Source organism: Erigeron canadensis, chromosome 9 (genome assembly GCF_010389155.1).
Source record: "Erigeron canadensis isolate Cc75 chromosome 9, C_canadensis_v1, whole genome shotgun sequence".
NCBI classification, from domain to species: Eukaryota; Viridiplantae; Streptophyta; class Magnoliopsida; order Asterales; family Asteraceae; genus Erigeron; species Erigeron canadensis.
In genome coordinates this window covers 1,966,725-1,978,791 of record NC_057769.1, presented here as the reverse complement: position 1 = coordinate 1,978,791, position 12,067 = coordinate 1,966,725, and the positions used below count along the sequence as shown (strand labels likewise).

The window sequence follows — 12,067 nt, the reverse complement described above, 5'->3', positions numbered from 1 at the left end:
TTTTTTTTCATTTTTTTTACATGTAGTGTATATATATATATATAAAAGTTGGGTGTATGGTGAAGAAGATGAAAGGTGTACAATGTTTATATATTGAGTCATCATCATCATCGCAGCAACTCCGGCGAGTTTCTTGGCGATTTTTCCCGGCAAGGAAGTGGTTGTAGGTAGGAAGGGGATGTGATTTTTTTGGTATTGGTAGTAGGTAGGAAGGGGATAGGTGATATTCTTTTTGATCGGCTGGAAAGTGGGCAAATGGCATATATGGTGTGTTATTATGTATATATATTGGTAGTAATATAATTTATTTTTATTTGTTATAAGGATTATGTTTAATGTTTAAAAAAAATAAAAAAATAAAAATCAATCATTGGAAGTGCCACATGGCGCAAGTCGCCCCACTCTAAAAACTCATCCATTACCACCTTTTTTGAGGAGCGACTCTTTCTACCCCACATGTCACATGGCGCAAGTCGTCCCTCTTTCCCTTCCTTCCCAGTTCCCACTCCTCTTAGTCCAAGGGACTTTTACTTCAGTGGAGATGGAAATATGTTACTGCCCCAGATTCTTTGTGGGTAAAAGTCTTAAACAATCTTCATAAGCCAAGCTCTTTTTGGTCGTGGACTAGTGCTAGTAATGTGATTTATGGGATTTGGCACCAGATCTCAAGGGTGGCGACTGAATTGAATCAACAAAGCATAGTTCCTTTTCATGCATTGTCCATTAATGTTGGAAATGGAAACAAGACCTCCTTTTGGCATGATATATGGCTCGGTCTCACACCCCTACAAACTCGCTTTCCCCGTCTTTATAGTTTGGAGCAACAAAAAAATTGCATGGTTTCTGATCGTTGGGGAGCTGGACACTTTTTGTCTCATTGGCGAAGACCAATCAGGGGAGGAGTTGAGGAAAACGAATGGATGGAGCTTGCTTCTGATCTGAATGATGTCGAGTTAAAGATTGTGAGGATAGATGGCAATGGAGCTTGGCGAGTTCTGTTGTCTTCTCTGTTAAGGATGTTCGAATTCATATAGATGATAAATTGCTCCCTGAAGGCCCGATTGTCACAAGATGGAGCTGTCTCATTCCTAGGAAGGTGAACATTCTTGTATGGCGAGTCTTGTTAGATCGTATTCCCTCTCTATGAACCTGTGTAGCAAAGGAATTAATATCCCTTCGGTTTTGTGTCCGTTATGTCTAAGTGAGGTCGAAACCACTCAACATGTTTTTTCAGTTTGTAAATTGGCGAAAAGATTATGGAGCTTAAAATCTGGATGGCTTGACATCCCTCTGTTGCGTTGTCCAATTTGGAAGATGCTTTTCAATTAATGGAAGATTTGAACCTTAAGAGAAGCGTTGTCCAATTTAGAAGATGCTTTTCAATTAATTGAAGATTTGAACCTTAAGAGAAGCGTTGTCCAATTTAGAAGATGATTTTCAATTAATTGAAGATTTGAACCTTAAGTATCTTAAAAAGATGTGTATTGAGGGGAGTTTGGGCTATATGGAAACATCAACGATCAAGTTTTTTCTCCTCACGACCATCGCTCAAATTTATTATTTGATTTCATTGTCGCTCAATCGCATGTGTGGTCCACAAACATGTGTAGAAAAATGCGTGTGTCAAGGGACGAATGGTTTCAAAACCCGCTTCTTTTCTTGTAATGTTTCTTTCCTAAATAATTTAATTGTATCTATACTTTTGTAGCAACGTCAAGTATTTTGCTTGACAATATTTTATTTAATATATTGCCGTTCTAAAAAAAAAAATTACCTTTTTACACTATGTTTGATAAACCTACCCTCATGGTACAATTGCCTGATAGATCAACACGACCTGACCCTTGCTATCTATCTTATGATCAAACAGCTATTACATCACGGCGTCTTTAAATCACACAAGAGCATATGTTACCTCGTATGCTTTTTTTGCAAGTGTAGCGACCATAGTGGAGATGGCAATGATAAAATTATTGCAAGTCACATTTGCTTTTCTGATGTTGTGGGCAAAGGCTGACATTTCATGAGTGCTAAAAGATCAAAAGTTTCTCATTACCCATCCCCCACAATACAGAAAAAGATCGAAACAACAAAATTTTACAAAAAGAATCTCAAAAGTTAAATAAAAAGTTAGAATCTCGTAATCAAGATTCATGAGTGCAACCCAACTGCACAGGATGCCCAATAAATCAGAGGTAATGATTTGTCTTGCCATTAGCATTTACTAGAACTTGAACAGCTAAGGGGATGACGTCAAAAGTGACAAGTAGAGAGACGTCTTGCATTATTTTTCATGTCATGGTTAATCTTATTATCCAGTGCTAATCATCCTATATAAAGTACAACAGTTTTGGGATATATGAACTAGCTGTATAATTCTAAAGTCTGGATCGTGAATCCTTTTTACCAGGAATATGCAAAGCATCATAATGGCCAAAGCCGTGGTACAATACTCTGATAGGGTCTTCCTTACCGTACTCATGACCATATTCAGCAATGGATATGAGGCCACCTGAATCCTTGTCGTTCATGTACACTGAAATCGGCATCCTGCATAAGAATATAAGCAATAACTTATTTGGCCAAACTCAAATCATGATATACGCAAGTTCCTTGGGGAACTTGAAAAGTTAATGAATATATCAGCAGAAAATATCAATGCAAAGATTAGAAATCTTATCAGGCCAGAAAGGTTATGGATGTTAACTGTTAAGATGTAAACCTCACAAGATTCTGCATAACGATTATAGACTTGGGGACAGATAAGATATTTTGGACATCTATGGTCACTCAACAATTATCTAAGGCATCTCGCGCAGATTACTACTTATGCTTTCAAAATACTGAGTATAAATGTAATGATAACAGAAAGGAATAGGATTGTAAAGTCTGTATATTTCTTGATTTGTTTGCACATGGCATATAGCTACATATACATAGTAAATAATGAAGTTGGGGATTTGAAATCCCATAACTTAAGCTAAAGATCAGTAACTCATATATCAGATCACTTGAGTTTGATTATAAATGTTTAGCTTTAATAGTTTGAAAACCACATTAAATTTATATACCATGTTAAACTATCATGAACTAGCGTGTCTATTTAGGAATATAGTATAAGAACCAGACGAGATCGTGTTCTTCATATCTGACTTTTGAGATGCATAATATAAAACTACAGGTGGCAAATAGCCTAAATAAAAAGACAGTATAAGAAGATAGGCGAGATCGTGTTCGTACTTTGAGATGCATAAATGCATAATGTAGAACTTGAGGTGACAACTAGCAGGGTAAAAGGTCAAAACATGTTCAGTTTAAAGCAAATAAATGATTTAGTACAAATCAGATTGACTCAAAACATTTTTATCCTTAAATTTTAGATTTTTTCAACTACCTGGTGTGTCATATATGATTCCATGTACATTGGGACGATAGCCAAGGCAAAAGACGAGATAGGCACACTTTCATATGATTGATTTCCACCAATTTATAAAATTGGCTCTGATACACAAATATGTATGACCCAACTCCTACCGGAAAGATATAATGTTACTATTTCGATATACAAGAACTTCAATTTAGGCCCCATTAGAATTCCTTAAGGTGCAGTTTGTCAGTAAGCACTCGAAAAGGCACACATAGAAGGCAAGAGGAATACACCTCGGTTGACCCTTATGAACAAGAACAAGTGCAACAGTTGAAACTGCTCATAGTATTTTATTTCTTCCTTAAAACATCTATTAGCGACTTGTGTGTTTACAAAGTTAGCTCCTAACCTTGGCTCCATGCCCATAATTTGTATATCAGTAACGGTTTATTATAGTGCAGAATTGCGTAACCAGTTTAGACGGTCTTTATGGTTCTGCATGATTAAATGATTTACTATGGAAATTGGTTATATTCAGGTGTCTAAGTGATCTTCTCCAAGGACAAGAGTTTATCATGGGGTTGAACCAGAGACACCTCATGGAGATGACTTTGCTGACATGCTGTTTTATATCTAAAGCGTAAAAATGCTGCTATATGTTAGCTTTATTGACTCACACAGAAAAATAGGCATGTGTTTCTTTTTGTCGAGAGGGGAAGAGAGAGACATACTTGAGAACATGAGAAGCCATGAGCAACTCGGGTTCGCCTCCCCATACATGTGTCTTCCTTATTTGTGACACATAAGAGTCAAAGTTACCTTCAATAAACCTGCATAACGTGTAAATGCAATAGCTTAAAAAAATACTCGTAAGAGTTTACCCTAAAAGAAGTACCATAAAGATAGTTCATCTTTCATATAAGCACAAACAGCATATACACTGAACACTTGCTAATAACAAAAGAAGCTAGTGCACAACATATGACCAACTTCTGGAAAACTATACATTCAATATGTACATCTTCTCAGATGTTTTTACACAGACCTACATTTATTTCTGTTCATGACTATGATTGTTAAAGTCCCAGGAAAAATTCTATACGACTTACCATTCTGTCTCTTCACGTCTCTTGACAAATTCATCTGCTACCTACAAAAGTGCCAAAACTAAAATATATTATGCCTTAATATAAAGCAAGAAACATAACTATTTCTAAATTATAATTGTTAACACTGACACTTCACTTGTTCCTTTTACGTGCATGTGAGACACTAAGATGAAACAAGATATAATTTTAGTGTCTCATCAACCGAGTATTTCAAGAGAAATTAGCAGTATTTCGGTCATCAACGCAATGAAGGCTATCAATCAATTATAACTCAAAATTTAATCCTAACATGGAAACCATATGTACGTAAGAAGCCTACTGAATATAGACCATTTCACCAATGCAATGGAACTATTGTAATAAAGTCAGTACTACGTGAAGGATATCAAAGAGTATTCTAATTCATTGATGATTAAATTCATGAAAAGAAATCCTCAAAAGACACGAAAACTATCTACATGTATTATATATAAGGTGCAGAGTGTAGTGATGTGGTACTGTGGTGGGCAACTTGCAACAAAATAAAATCCACATTAGTATTTTTTCTAATGTTTACAAAGGGAATTCGAAACATACCCTGGCACGTAATTCATCGGCTAACTCTCTTTGAAGGCTCTCACTGGGAGCAGGCTTCCCTGATCGTATACATGCTCCATGAGCAACAGCTCGAAACAAACATCTCCCGTCTCCAGGAATTCCTACAGAGAAAAGACAGGTATTTAAGCAATTATGAATGAATTTTAATACTGCCCAACCCGACCAATCAGAGTTTGACCCAAACTAAAGAGTTACCCACCTTGACCCATTAGCCAACATACCCATTTTGCCACATCTATTATACACTACGGCAGCTCACCTATAACTGAATAGTCTGTGTGGACTTGCTTTCCATGTGAATAATTGGTAGAAGAGGAACTACTTTCATCTACTTTGTTCTCTTTGGCTTCGGCATGTACTGGCTCAGAAGTTGAATTACAAATGGACAATCCCAATCCAAGTCCAGCTACAGTACATCCTTGCCACCACTGACCAGGTACCAAACTCCATTTCATTCTTGAAATAATCCCTTGTTTTGGAAATAAAAGCCTCAAGTTCATATTGCTGGATCTGGCCGAAAGATCAATCCGTGCCTTGTGTTGACCTCGTCTCAAACGCATTGCGATTTTGATAGTGGAAAACTGCAAGTTACTCCTCTGGTTAGCAGATTCTGACCTGATAAGAGATTGGCGGGTGTCCTTTGTAACATAACTTGGTTTGGCACACCCAAGTGAGAGATGAAAACAATATGCACTTGATGAAGATTGGGGCATCACACTTTGCCTGGAGCCACTTGGGTGCACGATATATTTCGCTAAGGTTCCTATGCGAGAACAAGCAATCATGCTGTCATGACTCCAGGTTGATTTACTGTGCACAATAACATATGATTATAATCAATAAAGGTAAATCAAAAGACCAGCCTTAAAACAAAGACATCTATTCACAATTTCACATTGCCTGTAAATTAATCCACATTTATTCCCTTCGTCTCCTATGGTGCCCAAAGGAAATGTCTCAAAGGCATAGCTGCTAAAGCTACAGCTTTAGCGTTCTTGAGGTCCCCGACTTTGTAAGTTCACATATTTATGTCCTTAAAAAGACTTAACTGTGTATAGTAAAACATAGTTACTTTTACCAAAAATGTATATCGAATAATTCTAATCAATAAGGCTCATTTTAAAAGTTTGCTTAAGGCTTCCAAATTTCTTGAGATGCCCTTATTGTTTATGAAATAGATTCCTAATTAAATCCATCAAGTAGTTCCGTGATAAAATTACAGCATATTCTTCTTCATTATAGAGAGATCAAAATAAGACACGCGTAAATCTCTAACTATGATTTCTAAACAGCACTATTGTCCCAAAAATGTAACTTAAGTTTTCACTTTTCACTATATCAAATTGTGCATATATGTAATGAACCACTTTTACTAAGTTTTGACAACTTTCTGCTGCGTTACAAACGTCCATTGGCTACCTTCTAATGCAAGTAAAATGGCGACACGGCACCAGTTTTTCTATAACGTGCCATGTCACCGTTTTACTTGGCATAGATTGTTATTGCCAGGTACATAAAAAGGTTTGTTACATCAAAAGATATACTTTTTATACAATTTCATTTTATATTAATTGTGAGGTCTAGACATCAGCTTATCTGTAATTAATATAATAATAACATAAAATTATAAGTTTATAACTAACAATCCAAAATAAAATATATCAGCCAACATACCCCAACAAATTAATCGTTAATCCTACAAAGATTAATTAAATATTAATATCTTAAAACAGTAAATCATTCAATTTAAATGAAACCAACACATAGAATCAGTATTTATATATATATATATATCATAATATTATAATAATTGATGGCATATAACTAAAGAAACAATTCCAGTGCAGTAGCTATTAAATAGGAAAAGAATAAAATTAATAGATTAAATTAAACTAGTAGTAGCAAGCATACCTGTTATTTAGAAATATAATATTTAATAATAACTTAGAGAATTAAGGATGAGGAGGAAATTTAAAAGAAAGAAATGGATTGATTGAAATGAGAGAAATGGAATGAATCAAGTCAAGTATTGAAATTGAAATAAATTTGGAGGAAGGAAGGAATCAATCAATTGATTGATGTAAGAGGAAGGGAGGGAGGTAGTAACTAATACTCGTAATAATGACCGGATATGATAAACCGCATTTCATTTCCATCAGAAGTCTCCTGAACCTTCTTTGGTCAACAACGGATATATTTTTTGGTCAACAACATTAAACATATAATATCCGATATACGTTCTTTTAATCAAGTCTGTGTTAGAGTCGAAACTTGCATAGACTAACCATCAGTGAAAATTCGATACTTGTGTGTACTTTTCACTTTACTATTAGACCATTTAGTGATGGTTAACGATAAATATATGACTTCTTTTTTATTATTATTATTAAATCAGCACACTGTTGCTCTAATTATATTTTTCATAAATATTCTATTACTCTAAGTGGATTAAATAATTCTCTTAAAGTTTTTACTGAACTTCGTAAATCAACATGATGTTATCGATGGTACTATGGCGATAACATAATTACATAAATATCAACGTCGACGATTACTCGATCAGAGTGTTACATTATTGAACATCATGAAACAAAATGTTGGTCTATACCACCTAATAGTTTACAACGAAAAAAATGAGCCATACAAGTCACGTTATGTAACAATGTGTTTATCCAACTTCTTATGTATTTAAAGTTTTAAACCTGATATTCTGTAAGTTGTAGCTAGTACGAAAAATCTATTATTATTAGTTACTATCAGTATTCACTATATCAATCAAACTCATCACCTCTCCAGTATGTGCTAGCCTGCTAGGACATGCATTATTTGCCCTTTCACTATTGTTCTCAAGATAGCAATAGTTTGTGTCATAGTACATATTTACTTTTTATTGTTCTTATTTTGTATTTATCAGTATCAAAAATCACAAATATTTGCTTAACTCGTAGTCTAATTTTACTATTCGTTCCTTGTAAGCCAAATCGGTTTCACGACAGACGTATATTATCTTACAAGTTACAAGAGACAAGTGACAAGATCACAAGAGATATCTTCGAGGTAAAAATAGACATGTTTGGGCCCACTTGTATTGGACAGCTTGATGGATGTGTAGACAGCCCGTCATTCATAATTTATTGATGTTGATTAGTGATCATCGATGGGCCAGATACTAAGATTGGCCCACTTTCATCTCATTGGGCCGTTCATGTTTTTCTTCTTCGTACTTGGGTCATATGGATAAAAAATAATACTTAATTTCCTACAACAATGTCAATTACTCAATTAGAAATAAGTAAGTAATATGATTAAAAAAAAATGTATGAGTCAAAACTAAACAAATTATAACTTGCAGGCATAAGATGTGACATACATTTTCATTTAACATTTCATCAAATTTACTTGAAATTTGATATAAAGAGTGTTCATTTTACAAGGTATGTAGAACTAACCAACTAAAATTGTATAGTACTTGACTACGTCTGAAAATCCTAAAAGTGAACTCCACATTGCCAAATGCACGGGTCCAAAAAAGACGAGACGAGCTCAGCCAATGCTCGAAGACACGAAGATAAGCCTTTAAAAAAAAGACCGAAATGTGTTTTTATAAGTGAGTCTGAATTGTATGTTTTTGACTCATGAGTATGTTTTTCGTGTTTGTACTCTAACTTTGTAAACTATGACACAAACTCAAGTTCAAATTCAATGTATATTCCATATTATTTTTGTGACATTAAAAATTATAAATTGTGTATCATTTTTGTGTATACGTAAAGGCATAACTGGACCCGAAATCACCTGCATAGCACGCAGTGTTAGGCCCGCGAACAAGTGGGCGACCTTAAACTCAATAAAACCACAAATCAAGTGGTCCTCTTATCTACTCTTCTACTTCGCAACGATTCTTATGTATATGATCATTTTAGTATATCATAATACTTTTCACATTATACTCCCTATATATTTTTAGAGTAAATTTCATTAATCCATTTTTATGTCCAATTGACCTTTCCTTTGTGCGGCGTGATTATCTACACATTGATCTATCCTACACCTCACAAAAAGTAAGTGATATTAGTGCCAAAAGTTTTGATGTATTTACCATAAAATACAATAGTTTATACATATTGTATAACTATCTAATGCACAGTAATGATAAATATATCAAGAGACATGGTACGAATATCATTACCCTTCACAATAAGACCAACATGAGTACATGACAACGACACGGGGGGTCGTACTGGCATTTCACACGTGCCAACAAGTGTCACGTTGTGAAACGCATTCATGTGATATAATCCATCAAACAAAGATTGGTTGTCAACTTATGTAAAGTACACTAAAATGAAATGCTAAGTTGTTGTCACTATTAAAGACTTATAGGCTATACTTTCTAAGTTATATTCAACATCTTAATCATGTACATTATGACATTTTATTGTGACCATATTCGTAACGTGAACATTTGCACTATAAACGTCTCCGAGCCAAATATAGTGGTAACGTACGACGGATAGTCACAATCGCAAACAAAGTAAAGTTGCTTTGACTACAAAAATATCCCCAACACATTAAGTTTGTGAGCCTCATACACATTGGACCAAGCAAGGGACTAGTGACTAGTCTATCAAGTTATACCCTTTTTAGTGCATTTCTATCTTACCTTTACTTATCAATGTCGTATTTTTTTAAGCCTTTGTGAATTTGTACCAAGTACTACAAGTACACTGATATCAATACTTTGACTACCCATATGCTACTATGCTAGATTGCTAGGGTCTTTGATGAGCCAAAAATATTCTTTCACGGACCAAAAAGTGATGAAAGTTTGTATTTTTTTTTTAAAATTCTAAACAAATAAATAAATATATACATGACAACCTTTTCAACCATAAAGTTGTTGTGAATCTTTTATAAATTGATTTGTCAGATGAAGATTACGAATTTAGGACATTTTTGTTTGCAAAATGTCTTTTTGAAAGCTATATATGTAGGTTTCTTGGATTGGGGATTTGGGGGACTTTGAAGTTATATGTTAGTCATGTGATCACGAAATTATTTTTTTTGGTTAAAGGTTTACCTTGATTAGATTATATATTAAAAAAATTCAAATAGATAAAGTACAGGTAGTATGGCTCAGTACCAAACTGGCTTACACATCCAATCATACCATAGTACGTCTATAAACTACCAAAAGAATCAAACTAAAAATTTCAAACTCAAAGAACTATAACATTCAGTAAATTAAATGAGAAAAAAACTACGTCTTGCCAAGTAACCAAGGGGGAAGATCCCACGCTGCTACGACTTGCTCCATTCGTCTTGATTTCTTGAATCTAAATGTCATGAGCTTCAATCGTACCGTAGAAATGATGGAATCCACAATTTGAACACGTGTTCTCTTTTTTTCCATAAGCAATCTCCCATTCCTTTCATTCCAAATGACATACACTGCAGCAACAAGCACTAATTTAAGGACAATGCTTCTAACTGTTGACTTCTTCAGTAACAACATAATGTTGCTAACAACATCATTCCATGTTGAGAAGTTAAGATTAATCTCAGCTTTCCTTTGAGCAGCTTTCCTTTGAGCAGCTATCCATACCTGTTGCGTGAAAGTACAATCAAAAAATAAGTGTTCATGAGAGCCTGGAATAGCTTCACAAAGTGGGCAGACAAGCGTCCTCTTATCTGACCCCAAATTCCATTTTTTTATACAAGTATAAAACAATAATGACAATTTTAATCAAAAGAAATTAAGAGTTCAAGTTTTGAAAGAGTGATTATGTGAATTTTCATGGATAAAACTGAGAGTTATCATGCTTAAAATTGAGAGTTGATTCAGGTATCTATATATCTCCAATGTTATAAACGTATTCGAGGTTCTTATTAGCCGTCACATCATGTGTCAAAATTATGTTTACAAACCTTTAAAATTCATTAATTTTACTTTCAATAACACAAACATTATTTTATAAGCTTACAAACATTTATAAGACTATAACCATACAAATGTCCTAACAAATATCGTAGACATTATTTTCCTACAGATAGAGAGCCCTGTCTTTTCTAGCCCCTTCTTGCTTCCGCATACAAATCTTTAAATATAGACAAACACCATAAGAACAAGTAATGAATAACATGCTTCAATTATAAAGATAAATATGGATGATGATAAATAATGAATGACAAGCAAGAACACATGTATTGAAGCTCACACCCTTTCATTGCAACCATTTTTTGTATACGTTAAACGAACGGGCATACCCTTCCATTTTGGTAGAAATTACTCAGGGGGGGCTTGGTTAGATGTATTTGGGGGTGGGGAATGGGTAAGATAATCATTAATGATGCTTGGTTAAGAAAAAAGTGGGTAATCAATACTAAAAGTAGGTAATGACCCATTATACAATAATTTGGGAGGAATGACTATCAATACCCCACTCCTTCTCTAACATCCCATTATTATTATTATCATTATTATTAATTATTATTATATAATATATTTTATAATGATAGTATTCCTTATCCATTACCTTTCTCTTACCCTTACCCTTTCCCCTTTTTGTACCAAGCACCCCCTCAAATTAGTTTATGTGGACATTTTGACAGTCCGTTAATCCTGGATTCCTGGTATACAACCTGAAAATCGAATTAATTAGCTCTAAAGAATAGTTTATAACTATTTCATGGACATTTTTACATGTGTTTTCATGGACATTTTTACAATTATCTTGGGTCGTAGATAGTTTATAACTATTTCAAATGTGACTCGGCGGTGTTTGAATACTGTCAAGTACACAGTGTCGGCTTAAGGTTTAGGGTAGTGTATTAAGCGAAATAAGTTTTGGGGCCTAGTGTATTAGCATATAAATTAATGTAAACAAAAATAGTAGTATGACTTATATTATTGAACTACTAGTAATAAAAAGATACAAATATTGATGCAAAAACCAATACAGATGATACTGCAATGCAAATTATATGATGATAC

The 12,067-nt window shown here is 34.2% G+C and overlaps 1 protein-coding gene across 2 annotated transcripts; it reads right to left on the bottom strand.

Annotated features, from left to right (window-relative positions):
• Positions 1–2,189: 2,189 nt before the first annotated feature.
• On the bottom strand, positions 2,190–7,166 carry LOC122581471 (OVARIAN TUMOR DOMAIN-containing deubiquitinating enzyme 4). 2 transcript variants are annotated; one of them, XM_043753701.1, is made up of 6 exons: positions 6,985–7,166; positions 5,333–5,883; positions 5,053–5,174; positions 4,477–4,517; positions 4,099–4,197; positions 2,190–2,550 (listed from the first exon to the last, which is right to left on the bottom strand). In XM_043753701.1, the coding sequence occupies exons 2-6, from the start codon at positions 5,856–5,858 to the stop codon at positions 2,379–2,381; spliced, it is 960 nt and encodes a 319-aa protein (XP_043609636.1). In that variant the 5' UTR covers positions 5,859–5,883; positions 6,985–7,166; the 3' UTR covers positions 2,190–2,378. The 2 variants fall into 2 exon arrangements, with proteins under 2 accessions (XP_043609636.1, XP_043609637.1); XM_043753702.1 differs by lacking the exon at positions 6,985–7,166 and adding an exon at positions 5,974–6,063.
• Between the last annotated feature and the right edge of the window lie 4,901 nt (positions 7,167–12,067).

Excerpts from the sequence above, each read along its gene's own strand:
- LOC122581471 (XM_043753701.1), bottom strand. The coding sequence starts at position 5,858 with ATGATTGCTTGTTCTCGCATAGGAACCTTAGCGAAATATATCGTGCAC. Across the intron at positions 5,175-5,332 it reads CACAGACTATTCAGTTATAG|GAATTCCTGGAGACGGGAGA; the intron begins GTGAGCTGCCGT and ends TTTTCTCTGTAG. Across the intron at positions 2,551-4,098 it reads ATGGCTTCTCATGTTCTCAA|GATGCCGATTTCAGTGTACA; the intron begins GTATGTCTCTCT and ends ATTCTTATGCAG.